The 15820-nt window shown below is 42.9% G+C and overlaps 1 protein-coding gene across 3 annotated transcripts in view; it reads left to right on the plus strand.

The window, feature by feature from the left end:
• The first annotated feature begins 5065 nt into the window (after window positions 1–5065).
• Window positions 5066–15820, plus strand: part of TARBP1 (tRNA guanosine 2 -O-methyltransferase TARBP1) — a 48633-nt gene continuing 37878 nt past the window's right edge. Inside the window, exons 1-8 of one of the 3 annotated variants that reach the window (XM_078383148.1) lie at window positions 5066–5236; window positions 9224–9321; window positions 10152–10221; window positions 11675–11823; window positions 12743–12795; window positions 13846–13943; window positions 15306–15441; window positions 15525–15621. In XM_078383148.1, the coding sequence (XP_078239274.1) occupies window positions 5119–5236; window positions 9224–9321; window positions 10152–10221; window positions 11675–11823; window positions 12743–12795; window positions 13846–13943; window positions 15306–15441; window positions 15525–15621 (819 nt within the window). In that variant the 5' untranslated portion in view covers window positions 5066–5118. Of the gene's footprint in view, window positions 5237–5281; window positions 6265–9223; window positions 9322–10151; window positions 10222–11674; window positions 11824–12742; window positions 12796–13845; window positions 13944–15305; window positions 15442–15524; window positions 15622–15820 lie in introns of those variants that run through there. The other 2 variants (XM_078383147.1, XM_072993313.2) reach the window with 2 other exon arrangements.

Below are 15820 nucleotides of genomic sequence, written 5' to 3' on the forward strand. Positions count from 1 at the left end.
TGAGCGAGCTGAGATTAATTTCCTATCAAATTAAAGGGGTCTAATTTCAATTTACTTATATTGCATTTACACTACATAGTCATAGCTGTTTGATATTACTTTAAATGTCATGGCTCCATCCTATTGAACTGCAGGGTCTGCAGTCTGGTTAAGTGACGTAAGAATTCCCTCCTATAAATCTAGACAGCTCTTCCTATAAATCTAGACAGCTAATAACAGTGAGCATACAAATGCTAAGAAAGGATCAAACAAATGCCGTACAAAAAACATAAGCAAACACCAAAACACATTCAGTGCTGTAACGTGCAACAATCCATTTTAAAACCCCTCTCAGGCAGCCATTCGCTCAGGGAAAGCTTGCCTGAAGAGAAAGGTCTTTGCTTGCTTGCAGAGGGACAGCAAAGATGGGGCCATCCTGGCCTCCTGAGGGAAGGAGTTCCAAACTCTGGGAGCAGCAACAGAGAAGGGCCTCTCCTGTGTCTCCACCAGACACACCTGTGAAGGTAGTGGGACCAAGAAAACAGCGTCCTCTGATAATCTTAATACTCGAGCAGGGTCAGAAAGGGAGATGTGGTCCTTGAGACAGCTTGGACCCAAGTTATTTAGGGCTTTGTAGGTTAGAACCAGCCCTTTGAATTCAGCTCGGAAAGGATTGTAATGGGGGGGGGGGAGGTTATGTGATCCTTGTAACCAGAAACACAATGTGTGTTAATTAAAATAATTAGGACATACAAATGAGAGCCAGAGTTGATCTTTCCCTTATATCACTAGATGGTAAAATCCAAATATTTTTAGGATGATCTGTCTTTGATGCTTGGCAATACAGAATCTAAAAATATCCACTGTAGCTAAAGAATAAGAAGATGCTGCAGCAAGGCTGTTTGCTAAACCTCAGCATAGACAAGCTGACAAAATAAGGGAGAATTAGGACAGAGATTACTAGGCCATCAATCTCTTCTTCACTGCCTCTCCTTTGTTTGGAAAGATTGGGGTGAATGAGGCATTGTAATCATTTTATTGTCAGGGAGCTCAAAAGACGGCAGACCAAAGGGGCCCCTTTAGATCTCTCTGTGATTACACTGGATCTGCAAAGATTTCTCATAATTATTTAACAGCGGCACATTAAAATGTCAGTTCCCTTCAGTTCTGTCACTCATATTCCGTGCTCAGAATCCTTTGATTATATGTGTGTGCCTGTTGTGATGAACTGCTTGGGCTATTTTGAAGTTCTAGTGCATGTGCATGCACACACACTCCAAAATAAAAATCCCGAAGTAGATCCTGTAAGCTTGAAATCTGCTATTCTGGCCTTGAAAAAAATATTTAATTATTTTCCTCTGAGGATGATTATAACCCAATGTGATTCCCAGTGCAGTGTAGTGGATAGCGTGAAGGACTAAGACTTTGGAGGACAGGGTTCAAATCTGCACTTGGCCATGGAAACTCCTTGGGGGAGTTTCAATATCTTAATATCTTCAATATCTCACTTGCCTTGAAAACCTTATTAGGGTGGCTATACATTGGTTCCAACCTGATAGCATAGAAACACATGTAGTTATATCAGGAGTGGAAAGGATGGATCTTGTAGGTCTGCAAGTACAATGCCTAGATTTTCAGCTCCCTCCACCTAAGAATAACTAGCCCAAGGAGAGCAAAATGTGAGAGAAGAGTGGATCCACTGAAGTCCAGCTTATAGGACAAGAAAGGGAACGATCTCCTTTCTCCTTCCACCTAGTAGCTAGAACAGGCCACAGGCCACCTTCTCAGCTAAGAAGTAAGTACAATGGCAAGGAAGCTTACGAAACCAATGTAAGAAACAATTCTTCAGTTCAGTAGATATTAAATGGATAGAACTGCGAGAAGGGAACAGAAGCAGAAGATACATTTTCCCATGTATTTGGCTTCTCTTGGCTTCTCTTCCCATTTGCTACCTTGCCTTACTAATTCTGATGGAACACAAGTCGCCACAAGCATGAGCTGTATAAAAGGATGTATGCAACATATCAGGAGGTAGTGAGCATATAACATTGAGAGGGGATGAATATTGTGCTAAAAAGGATGGGCAACATGCATGGAATGTAAAAACAGTATTTCAGGCTCTGGTTCCATTTACTGCCTAACTGTTTCCCTGTCTTTACAGGCAAGAGCAAAACTGCAGCTTCTGTCTCTTCAGATCTATCCAGCATGGTGACAGTAACTTCGTGCTTTTCTCGACTTCATTATCAGTAGGACTTGTGCATTGACTTGGTTAGAGCAATGCGGGAAATGAAGGAGCTCAGGGCCAGCCTAAGGGATCTTATTACTTAAAGCAAAGGATAAAGATTTCCCCATTCCCTAAATAGCTGGATTGGTAGTTGAATCATCAATACTAAAAATGGGTCAGTGTCCTCTAAGGCCTCCTAAGGATAGTGGAATAGCTGCTTAAGGGAAGAAGGTAAGCAATGTGGGCGCAGTCATGTCCTTCAACACCTCATTTCCATTCTCTGTCTCCCACCATCTGCTGCTTGAGGTGATTGCCTTACTAAGGGTTATGGCTGGGACAGCCCTGACATGGTCATAACTTTTAATGGCAATGCCAAGGAGGCCATTTTATCAGGTGCATGTTAAAAATAAACTTAGGGTGTGATCATACGGTCACATACCTTGCATTTTGGGCTGCTTTTGGTGTGATCTGGTGCAGGCTATTGCCCTGCGATCACACAACATGTGGGCGATAGCACACAAGCTCAACCTTAACCCATGCCCAAGCTGTACCTTTTTGTTTCAGTGGCAGGGCGACTCCTTTTTGGGGCTGGGCTTGAGCATTTCCGATTGATGGAAAGGTCACTTCAAGGGAGATCGCCCCCGGCAAAGCAACTCTTTCTGGTGCCATCAGATGTGCACCTTTCTTGCCATCTGATCAAACCGTTACTATTAACCATCCTTAACAAAAAGTAGACAGGAGTAAAAAGATCTTATGGACCCCTCTATAAACTTATCACGAGAGACTGGAGTGCATATCCTTGGGCAAGGAATTTCACTGACCTCTTTTTACCTGTCAGGATTTCTCAAAGATCTCACAATCATTTTAATTTTTGATACAGATACAGATCAGTGTGCATGAACGGAAACTAATTGTTTTCTCTAATAGCACGGCTACAGGTGACAATGGTGGAGCTCACACCTCTCTCTTGTCTCTCCATCCTTGTTTTTAAAATTCCCTTTTCTTTACGTTTCTGTGCTCTTTAGGATTTTAATGTACAAACTGTATGTTTTAAGCTGAAATATTACATGTGCTTAATGGACTTGGAATGAATTCCAAGCATTGCCCTTGCTGGAGCTCCAAGTAGCTATATTATTAATAAAGTTATAAAGCAAATAAAATTATAAAAGAGATTCTGTGAGGTGGGTAAGACTGAGAGTGGCTGGCATGAGGTTACTCCATGATTTTCACCAGGCAGAGTAGAATCAGATGTTATATACACATATTGATTAGAGTTGAAAGCAAGTAAATGTTGGAGAAATGACTGAGGGAATCTTTTAGATTTGCAAAATCAGATATCAAAGGAACCCCAGGATTCAAGATTGCTGACCAAGCAGATCCGGCTAATTTACATATCCCGGAAAAGCCTCTGCCACAACACTTGGCCAAGTCCATTGGTTACAGATTTTCCTCTTGTTATGTCTATAATGTCTCTCTTTTGCCCTTTGCCCATTATAGCTTGGAGTTCTCATGCCTCATTCCAGCATCCTAACCACTACGTGACACTGGTTCTAATTTCCACAGTAGCCAGACAGATGCCTCCAGAAGGAGGATATGAAGACAAAAGCCCTCTTCTCTGGTACTCCTCCAGAAACTGTTTAGCACACTTATGCTTGAAGTAGGTGGTTCTAAATGTCTTGTGGCACAGTGGTTAAATTGCAGCACTGCAACCAAAACTCTGCTCACAACCCAGGTTCAATCCCAGGTAGCCAACTCAAGGTTCACTCAGCCTTCCATTTTATCTCTACACCTCTATAACTTTCCTAACATTCATATATTCAACCCAGTACTGCTGTGATGACAGCAACTGTCCTAGCAGTGTTTGTAACATGTGCAAGACATAACCACTGCACTAAAAAAATTTTAAAATAATAAAATGCACAAATTAGCTTTGGGTCACACCTTCCTCTCTAGCCCCATTAGTTGAGAGCAAGGCTTTGGGTGCCCAACAAATCCAAACCATAACTTTTGGCCTGCTGAGATCACCCACTCCTGCTCTGATCTAGTGAACACAGGAACTGTTGCAGCCTCTAGAAGTTTTCAGGGTGCAACTTTCATGACTCTTCAAGGTACAGTAGCAGTATCTCCTGGCTACAGATGACAGGCCCATGTTGTAACATCTAGCTGTCTAGCGGACCAAACTGTTCCATCTCCATCCCAGAACCATTTGCAGGGAATTACCTACGTACTCCAAGATTTAGAAAGCACCAGACCTTTTAGAGATAAATCTAGTGGTAAATATTAGGAAAATAAATGGGAATATACTTTCATTTATTTTCCTTTTATGAATATAAAACTTCCCTCTTCTTTGGAGTGGAGGTGGCACCATATTTTCCTCCTATTCCTTTTACATGGGGGGGGGCCCACGTCCATGTTCAAGGACAGACTGAGTGGGAGATCCCTCGCCCTAAATGCACAGTTACCCAGACCTACTGGGATATGTCACACAGTTACACTAAGCTGCCACCAACCATTCCCTGTAAGAAGTCACACAGACCAGGGATGGATTTTTAAACAATAAAAAGAATAAGGTTTATTTTAAATACACACAGGGAAAAATAAACAATCAGGTGAATAGGATAAAGTAACGTGGCTTATTCTCACACATACAAGCATACAGTTTGGTAACATCAGTGCTGTTATGTAACAGTAAATATTAGGAAAATAAATGGGAATATACTTTCATTTATTTTCCTTTTATGAATATAAAACTTCCCTCTTCTTTGGAGTGGAGGTGGCACCATATTTTCCTCCTATTCCTTTTACATGGGGGGGGGCCCACGTCCATGTTCAAGGACAGACTGAGTGGGAGATCCCTCGCCCTAAATGCACAGTTACAGCCCTTGCCATTTCCAAGTGATACAGTGAAAAGAGTCATGGGGAGGACAGAGATGAAGAAGACTGCCTCCCGCTCTTCTGCTTCTGCCTGTCCGATGGCTCTTCGGGGTGCCAAAAAGCCAAAGCAGAGGACGCGAAACCACCGCAAGGCCTGTCGTATGTACAGCCGTGCCTCGCTTTGCCCAGAGTCGCTTTAAGCGCAAAGGCTGCTGGGGGAGAGCGAGGGAAAAAAACCGGGAAGGCAGGCCTTCGCTGGCTCCTCTCCTGCTGCTGCCGGTCTGCCTTTCCGCCCGCCATGGATGTGGTGCTGGCCGACGCGCTGCTCTCGCAGTGCCCGGATTCAGGAGCGTTGCTGCGGGCGGTGCGCGGCGCAGGGGGGCCGTTCTCGGTCGAGCAAGCGGAGACGTTGCGTTTCCTCCTCGAACGGGCGGCGGCGGCGGGAGGTTGGCGCGGGCGAGGCGATGAAGGAGAGGCGGCGCTGAGGAAGGTCGCTCTGGAGGCGGCCCGGGACCTGTGCCTCCCGGCGCTGCTCGGCCCCGACGGCGGCGGCGGCCACTTGGCCGGTGCTTCCCCGGAGGGGCGGGCGCGCCTGGTGAGAGCCGCCTGCCGAGCGCTGCGCTGCTGCGCCTCTCTTGGCGGGGCGCCGCTGGCCGAAGGCTTAGCCTGGGAGGCGCTGGGCGTTTGCGAGGGGACGGCGCGGCCGCGGGCGGAGGCCGCCGTCGAGCTCCTGGCCGCCGTGGCCCCTTGGCTGCAGGAGCCGGCGCTGCTGGAGCGAACGGTGGGGGTGGCCCTCCAGCTCTTCAGGGAAGATGGCGAGGAGGCGCAAGCGTCGCTGGTGGCCGGCGAGCTGCTCCCGGCGTTGGGGAGGAACGCTGCCGCCCAGGGGCGCGTCTGGGAAGGGCTCCTGCGGTCGCCCCCGGAGGGCTCCCGGCCGGTGAGCCGGACCCTGCTGGTCCTGAGCGCCCTCTCGGACGCGCTGTTCCCCGGCGGCGCTGGGGCGGAGGGCGAAGCTGCCCCGTTGCTCGAGGCCAGGCGCTGCAGTAGCTTCTGGAGAGTGGTGCAGGAGGGACTGACGGAGAGCGACGCCCTGTGCAGGAAGAGGGCCCGCTACCTGCTGAAGCGAGCGGTGGACGCCTCGGAGAGCCTGCGCTGGGAGGGCAGGTGCAGCCAGGACCCTGGAACTGGTACCGCGCCGATGATTGACCCCCCTCGCCTAGCCGGCCACCCCAAAAGGAATATGCTAGACGCACAGCCTCTGTTCTTACACCTTTTTAATGAGTGATGTTTTTTTTTTGGGGGGGGGAGCTTCCCTGGTTAAACCGCAGAAGCCTCTGTGCTGCAAGGTCGGAAGACCAGCAGTCATAAGATCGAATCCACGCAAGGGAGTGAGCACCCATCGCTTGTCCCAGCTCCTGCCAACCTAACAGTTTGAAAGCATGTAAAAATGCGAGTAGATAAATAGGTACCACAACCGTGGGAAGGTAACAGCGTTCTGTGTTTAGTCGCGCTGTCCACATGACCACAGAAATGGTCTAGGGACAAACGCTGGCTCTATGGCTTGGATGAGCACCACCCCATAGAGTTGGACACGACTGGACTAAATGTCAAGGGGAACCTTTACCTTTACCTAGGTTCCCTGTGCTGATTTTCCCAGTTGTGGCCCACTGGTCTCCTCTGTCCAGGGTAGCTTTCAACTGTTGGTTCCATTCCATGTGTCATTTTAAACCTGGGTTAGGTGCAATCTGCTGAAAATTGCATCTTGCCTGTGGCATACGATATGGAACAGCTGGCCTTAGGCTGGAAATAAGGGGAGTTTGTACTGGATGGCTGCATTCAGAATTCAATCCTTTAAGTGGTTAGGTTGACTGGACTGTGTCTTAGAATTATAATGAATGTGTCACCACACACACACACACACACACACACACACACACACACACACAAAACTTACTTATACAGTTGTGTTCAAAATTATTCAACCCCCACTGAAATTGAATGTTTTGGCCATTTTGACATTGATTTTGATCATTCAGTCATCTTGCTTACATTTACATGAAAGAGGCACTTGTAGGTCAGAGAAATATAACCTTAAGTTTATAATGAAATAACCACAAATGTCTTTTCTGTGCTCACATCATTATTAGTTTTTATTCAACCCCCAAGTGACATTCAATCTTAGTACTTAGTACAACATCCTTTTACAGTTATAACAGCTTTTAAACGTGAAGCATAGCTTGACACAAGTGTCTTGCAGTGATCTACGGGTATCTTCGCCCATTCTTCATGGGCAAAAGCCTCCAGTTCAGCCAAATTCTTAGGCTTGCGCACTGCAACTGCTTTCTTTAAGTCCCACCAGAGGTTCTCAATCGGATTTAAGTCTGGTGACTGCGATGGCCACTCCAAAATGTTCCAGCCTTTCCTCTGCAACCATGCTCTAGTGGACTTGGAGGTATGCTTGGGATCGTTGTCCTGTTGAAAGGTCCAACGTCTCCCAAGCCTCAGGTGTGTGATGGACTGCATCACATTTTCATCCAATATCTCCTGGTACTGAAGAGAATTCATAGTACCTTATACACGCTGAAGCTTCCCTGTACCTGCAGAAGCAAAACAGCCCCAAAGCATTATTGACCCTCCGCCATGCTTCACAGTAGGCAAGGTGTTCTTTTCGTCATATGCCTTGTTCTTCCTCCTCCAAACATAGCGTTGATCCATGGGCCCAAACAGTTCTAATTTTGTTTCATCAGTCCACAGAACACTATCCCACAACTTTTGTGGTTTGCCCACATGACTTTTGGCATACTGCAGTCGACTCTTCTTATTCTTGGGAGACAGCAAGGGGGTGCGCCTGGGGGTTCTGGCATGGAGACCTTCATTAAGCAGTATGCGCCTTATTGTCTGAGCTGAAACTTCTATACCCACATCTGACAAATCTTTTTTCAGTTCCTCAGCAGTCACACGGGGACTTTTCACCACTCTACGCTTTAGGTAGCGCGCAGCAGTCGAAGTCAGCATCTTCTTTCTTCCACGACCAGGTAGCATTTCAACAGTGCCCTTTGCCTTGAATTTGTGAATGATGCTTCCTATGGTGTCTCTTGGTATGTTTAACTTCTTTGCAATCTTCTTATAGCCATTGCCCTTCTTGTGAAGACAAATCACCTCTTCTCTTGTCTTCCTGGACCATTCTCTTGACTTCACCATGTTTGTAACCACACCAGTAAATGTCTAGAAGGAGCTGAGTATCACAGTCATTTTAAAGCTGCCTAATTGGTGCTTATTATGCTTGATTGGTGCTCGGTGACATCCACAGATGTTTTCAATACCTGATCGAAAACACCTGAATGAACCTCTCTTCTTCAGAGTGGTAGTCTTTAAGGGGTTGAATAATTGTGGCAATGAAGAAACCACAAAAGAAACATTTACTACTGTATTACATAAACAATTGATGTTATTTTAGTTGCATTTGGTTCTTTAAAACGTCCTTGTAGGATTTCATTCTGAATACAATTCCAAATGTACACTATAGTCCCTAAACCCCTTTACAGCATTGGGGGTTGAATAATTTTGAACACAACTGTAATTCTCCTTAAGATATATATAAGCAGCACATCTGGAAATTTAGTAAATTTTTATGCAAGTGTTTTTTATGCAAGTGTTTCACAGAGAAAATTTAGTTGTGCAATTCTAATTAAAATTCTAATTTAAAAAACCTAATTAAAAAAATTAAAAATTAAAAACCCTAACTTACTACTGATGCTGTAGTTTTCAAGACTTCCAAAATGCCATCCCTCTAAAGGCTGCAGGCTCCAGCCCACAGGCTGCTAGGTAACTATGGGGGTGTTTGTAGTGTGGTACAAGAGGGCCTTACATCTATAGTGCTTTCCATTTGCCTTGGAGCAAGAGTAGTGTTCCAGTAACATGCAGAATGAGTTGGAGAGAAAGTCATACTGTTGGCCTACCTCAGTACTTGCTGTCCATCAACCTGGGAAGCTTGTGCTTTCAGTGAATCTTGCTGATTGTTTGTGTGGTAATTGGCTTGATTTGATTACTACTTTCTTGTTAGTACTTTCTAATCTATAGACCTTTATTTATATATTGCTGTTGCTTGGAGGAAAACTATATTTTATTTGCTTATCTGTCATGTAGGACCATGTCTGTTCTGGTGGTGTGCTGACAAAAATAATCAACTTACTCAGTTTTGGGAGAATTACATTTTAATTATGGAGACTTTGGAAGGAAATCAGGTAAACTTGCAAGATTTTTCCAAATCATCGCTGAGATTTGGTGTTTGTCGTTGATGGAAATATACAAAACAATGCCATGAATACTGTAGAAAGTAAAGGCGGAAACTAACATGTGGTAGTTGGTTTTGTTTATTGGTAAGCAAAATCTTCCATGCCTTTGGGACTTCTGTAAATATGTAGTTTATATAGTTATTTAAACTCCATTTTCTATGGCTGTGGGGAGGTAAGAGTTTGAGAAGCAAGCGACCTATTCAGTTTAAGTTCCACCGCAGTAGAGGACAATACCATGTGCAAGGAAAGTGCTGAACCGTGGTTAGACAGATATTTTGCTGTGTAGTCGCTACAATTTTTGTGCACGTGGAATTACAGTGGTCATGTCAGTTAGGGTGGGTGGAAGGCATAGACCTGATCTGCTTCTTGAATACTAGGTACTTCTCAGTAACTTAGTAAAACTTTTGATTTCTAGTTGTTTTGTGGCAACAAAATGACATCTTCCTCCTTGATCATACTGCTGGAAGTAAAACAGTTTGGGGGTAACTAGTTTATTTTTTGTTCGGAAGGGCTTTGAGAGCTGTTCCATTCTAGTACTTTAAGCAAATTCCTCAGCTCAGAATTCTTCCATTATAAGTCTATGTCTTTCGCTTCAGTTAGATATCTAGTACAGTATATAGGGTTTTTTAAAAAGGTAATTCCCACAAGTCTGAAATCTGCTTATATTTGCTGTAAATTGTTGGGACAAGTAGACCTTTAACTCTTAACTACACTAACAGTTCTTTTGATTTGCAGAGTAAATCAAACTAAATTAATAATGCCTATGTTTTAAATTTCAGATACATGTTGTAAAACCAGTGTTGCCCAAGTTAAATAGTTTATATGAACATGCAGTATCAGAACAAAAAGGTAAGATTATATTATGGATAATTATCATTAATTTGTCGGGCACTGAAGGATAGGTTTATATATATGTACTAGGAAACATATCCAGCTGCACCCAGTTAAAAAACCCATGACTCTCATCTTGATACTTTGCTCTTCTGTCTGGTCTTTCAAAGTCTTTCTTTCACACTGGGCTCTTCTCTTTCCTCCCTGGTACTCCTTCAGCTTATACTAGGATTTGGAAGCCCATCAGACGCACCCCAGAGGTGTACCTTTTTCTTTAGCCCATGACAATGTTTTCACCACACTAGTCTTTCTTCTCCCTCCAGCCCCCAGTACTCATGGGACAGAAGTGTAACTTCTTTTGACTCCAGCTGCCAGCATCCTTCGAGCTAGGAGGGCCAAGCAAAATATACCTTATATAGTTATTTAAATTGGTTAATGGATAGTGTCCTTGAAAAATGTGTTTCTAGCTCTGAACATTTTGCATATAAATCCACAAGTCCCATAGACCCTCTGCAACCAAGGCCAGTGAAGATATGCCATCCATTTATTGAAACTGAGATCTTGGTGGCGCTCATGCAAAATCACATGTTTCTGGCTCTTACCTTTCTGGACACTTTTTTGGGACAGAATCACAAATAGATTTTCAATTTTACTTGAATGTTTTTCAAGACTACAGAAGTTTTTGAAATTTGGTCGCTCATCAGTTTAAGTAATAGTTTTTCAACCCAGATTGTAGTCTGGTATTTCTTTCTTTACATTTCCTATAAAATGAGTAGTTATGGATTCTGATACTCCACCATGTTTAAAGAACATACAAAACATTTTGACTTAACAGCATGTAATTATTATGAGTTGATGTAGCTCAGTGGCTTGGAGCACTTGGCTGTGGAGCCAACAGCTCAAAGTTCATAGACCCAGTGTGCCTCCCAGAAAAGGGGCCAACTAAGATCACCCAAAGCATATGTGATGGATGGGCTTATGTTTTCTGCTGCCCTTGTGGATTTTGGCAAGCTGCATGGTCCCAAAGCACCAGCAGAATTAGAGACTGGAAAGCCACTTCTGCACTTTATAAATAATAATAACTTCAATACTTCCCAGCCCCACCTCCTCCAGTGGGTGTCCACGAAGGCAGTGCCCAGAGGTGGGGCAGGGAAGCCAGGGTGTTTTTTGCCCATTTTAATTATTAATTTAATAATAGTATGTATACCTGATAAGCTCTGTTTTATCCACTGTCCAATTAAATAAAAATATAATATAATAATAATATTTATTTATATTGCGCTCTATACCAGAGTGCATTCCAATAGTCAAAAACAGTTAAAATACAACCATAACATAATTACAGTAATAAAAACATACAGTAAGCAATTCATTCAATAAGACAATTATCAAAATAACTATAAAAGGTTGAGAGATGGCTGTCATTTAGAATCTTGTTGAAAATTTATATTTATCTTTTTTAACATCACAGATTGTTGGGTGCTTCATCCATCATGGCACATGTGCATTTACAAAAGAATGTTTGAGAGTGAAAACAAAACATTGGCAAAAGAAGGAATTTTTCACTTTCTTGAAATCTGGCAAGCCAAACATCTCCCCACATCTCCAGCTTTTTCAGAGGTACGATTTTCTGTTTCACTTTGAACGCCACTGTCTGTTTCCCTTGGGGAAAAAGTTAAAATCACTTGTCATTTTCATCATGCACATTTTAGAAATTATTATAAGCAAAGAGCAAAGGCAGCATACGAGTAGGATCATGGGAAAACAACATTTCTCCATCAGTATACAAACATTCTTCTTAAATATCTGGGACTCCCATTGATTGGTTTACTGTGATAATGAGGAGTAATGAGGGCAGGGGAATCGCTCAGTCTTTTGTCTAAATCAGAACTTGCATGTGCACACAGACAAAATAGGGTCAGGGCCATTGATAAGGAAGCTGTGCTTTAAGACTTTCATGCATCTTCTTAATGAGTCTCATCTCGCTGTGCAGGATCATAGCCGAAAAGCCAAATATCATAGGTGCTGTAACTGTTACGTGCATCAGCCTAGCAAGATTTATCTCACTTGGGTGCATGGGAGAAGTGGAGCTGGCAGGGGGTGGAGTAGTATCATTTCAGTTACAGCATTTCTGGAAGATATTTGTAAGAGTAAGTAATTCATATTTCTTTAGAAAGAAAAAATAATCTCGTTCATCAATTAGTACAGTTCTGGAAATACTTTAACCTCTCCCATTGCTTTCAAAATATAAAATTCAGTTGAATTTGTGGATAAAGAACCTTCGGTATTTTATACAGCTGATCTGTAACTCTTTTACACATTTTTGGTGGGGTTTAATTTTTCCCCCCTTTTTCTCTTAAAAAACCCATATTGAACACTTTTTAAGGGTGGAATTGCATAGTCTGATGTTATTAAGATGTCTGTTGGTGCCAGTTTTAATGAAGAACAGTTTTATGAGCATTTATATTCTGTACAGCAAATAAAATACTGTATTTGTTTGTGCTGTTTCTTTTAATGCAAATATCATTTCTTTATTTAGTTTGTCATTGGCCCTTTAATGGATGCTCTTTCAGAAAGTTCTTTTTACAGCAGGTAATGCATTATTTTCAGTTAAAGACTAAGTAGATTTCTTCAGATACTGAGAAATAAGCAGACTGTTTGAGTGCCAACCATATATTAACCTTGTACAAGGGCCAAATGTTCACAACTATGTTTTATAGCATTTGAGCTTGGATCATCCCTTAGACCATCCCTTCAGTGAGGAAACAGACTGAAAAAAACCTCAGCAGATGGTAACATAGCTGTTATCCTCAACATCCAGTTATATAAACCTATGGTATAACATACATTTACAGTACTGTAAGCAATTCAGATTATTCTGTCTAAAAAAAGGATAGAGAGAGGTCGCCAATGTACAGAAAAGTATTTCAGATGTCACAATTGCTAACTGGTGATAATTGAAAACAAGAATTGGGGATGTTTCATCCAATGTTTGACGTTCTGTTGGGACACAACCTTTCATCAGTGAACCTAGTTAATTATACACCCTTGCTAGTTTAGGCTGTGCTTGTGTTCAAATGTGTGGAACTAAAATTTTAAATGATATTTTAAAAAACAGAGAGTTGGATCTAGAAGTAAAGGTGCACAAGGGGCTGGCTTTTCTGCATCAAGAGAGTCCCCTGATCCTGCCCCAAAAGCCTGCTGCATGAGTTGAGGGATACTGCTGAATGTGGTGGATTGTGGCATGAGGGAGAAGGAGACCAAAGGTGACATGTAGGCCACCTGCTGTATTTGGAAGCTTTGATAATTGGAAAGATCTCTGTGTGATCCTTAGTAGCCACTCTTTTTTTCTCAGCCTTCTGTGTCTCAGCTAACACTAGGCTTTTTCAAGGGGGCTGAACACTGCCAGGGAGAGCAGAGGCAGGAAACTCAGCTCATGTGAGCCCCCTTGTACATTTTTATCTCTGGGACAAATCCAGTTAAGTCTTTTGCTAATTAATCTGTCATTTTATATTCCTCTTAAAGTATAGAAATATTGGCAGTATGCAAGTTGGCTTGTTCACTAATGATCAGCTAAAAGGTTGTCACCTGTTTGCAGGCTAACCTTTGAGTTTACCCAATATATTTCTCTGTTTTTAACAGGTTGCCAGGTCAGACAACAGGCACGTGTCCTTCACTAGGAATCAAGCTGCAAAAATTTCTGACTGCTTTCTTCACAAACCTCCCAGAGGAAGAAAAAAGTATGTTACATGTTTTATTCTCGTATTACTTGAAAACACTCATGCAGTAGCCAAATCCTGCTGTTTAGTGTAGTAAATCCCACGAGAGTATGCCTGTTGAATCAATGGCGACTTGGTGAGGCAGGTCCTCTGTAAGTTCCATTGATTCAAATGGAGGGGGGCTGTTTAAAGTAAATACGGAGGAGGTACGCACTAAATCCCCATTGATTCCAAAGCCGTACTCTAGTGTGATTTACCACTCTAAGCAACAGGATTTTGGCCAGTATGACCAGAGCAAGAAGCTAGTTGAGAAGAAGGAAATGCTCAATGCAAATGTAGCCCTTGCATTTAGACTGCCACCTTGCCTGTACTGTGAGCCTCTGTATTGAGAATAAGCAGCAGCTGTGCTCAGAAAGTGCCTTGCTGTCATTCTTGCAGTGATGTCACATTCATTTATTTATACCATGCTTTGTTGCCAAAATGTACATAATGGCAGACTCAGGATCACTGCATATATTTTCAGGTAAGATGTTGCTTGTTCTTGAACATGTGGGGAAAGACTGGGACATTTAGAACTTTTCTGAGATACAGCTGTTCTCAGATTCCTTCCTCTTTGCTCTCAATTTAAGACTACTGAGAGCAGGTGGAATGCTGGTGCAAGCTTGGCTGCGGATGGGAGGCTGTGCATGCAGGACCTTTTACATTGTTATTTAGCCATGGGAGGCTGATCACTAGCTTTCCATCATTTTGAACACTTAACTTGCTGCCATTGGATGACTTTTTTCACTGGAAACCTGAGGTCTGCTAAAATGGAACTGAACAATAGTTTAGTGCAGTGGTTCTTAACCTTGGGTTACCCAGGTGTTTTTGAACTGCAACTCCCAGAAATCCCAGCCAGCACAGCTGGTGGTGAAGGCTTCTGGGAGTTGCAGTCCAAAAACACCCGAGTAACCCAAGGTTCAGAACCACTGGTTTAGTGGAAGAGAGTGCTTATGAGCCACAGCATGGGAAGAACCTAACACCTGTTCTGATTTTGGGAAGAGAACAAGGCCTTTTGTTGTTGCTTGACCAGGAAGGGAGGGAGGGAGGGAGGGAGGAAGGAAGGAAGGATTTGCTGCAAATGATAGAAAGGTCTGCCAGTAAGTCATGATTCCCCTTCTGCATACCTCTCTTCTACTATACTTTGCTGGCTCATTAGTATTTATACATCTGTTGGTGGGGAAACTTGTATACTAGGCTTAATGGAGAGAATAGATATATCCAGAAATCATTTGCAGTGCAGAATTAGGTTCTTCAGGCAGTGCTGTAGGAGAGAGTTTTTGAATATTTGTTTTGTTTGTTTTATTTAGTGTCTAAAAATTGTTTTGGATTTTTTTTTTAAAGGTAGTTTCTTGTTAAAATTTATCCAGAAGATGAGCAAGAGGCACTGGTGTGCGGTACCTATTTTGTTTTTTTCCATGGCTCTGTCAAACATTCCCACATGTAGAGCACTGGATGCTGAAGGACTCCTGGCTCTGCGGTAACATTCTGATTTTTTGTTACTCAAATATTTTGCTACCTTGTTTCACTGGGCAGCTTTTCAACATACATCTTCTTTTGCAGAGATGTCCTGCAGTGTACTATGATTACACATCAAATTCTCCTACGAGGGGCGGCCCAGTGCGCTCTCCTGAAAGCAGCAATGCACTTGGTAGATACAGTAAGTGTTTCCAATCTGGAGTATAATTGCATTGAATTTTGAGGAAATTATTTTGCCAGATCTAGCTTAGTATTTTTTTGGAGAGTCCTGTTCTCTTATAATGTTCTTGTGCTGCTCTTTGACTGGAATAAATGCTACATTAAATTGCATTTAACACTGTGGATGTATAGACAGTCTTTGTGTGGTAACGATGATAGCT

Source organism: Pogona vitticeps, chromosome 1 (assembly GCF_051106095.1).
Source record: "Pogona vitticeps strain Pit_001003342236 chromosome 1, PviZW2.1, whole genome shotgun sequence".
In the NCBI taxonomy this organism is placed as follows: domain Eukaryota; kingdom Metazoa; phylum Chordata; class Lepidosauria; order Squamata; family Agamidae; genus Pogona; species Pogona vitticeps.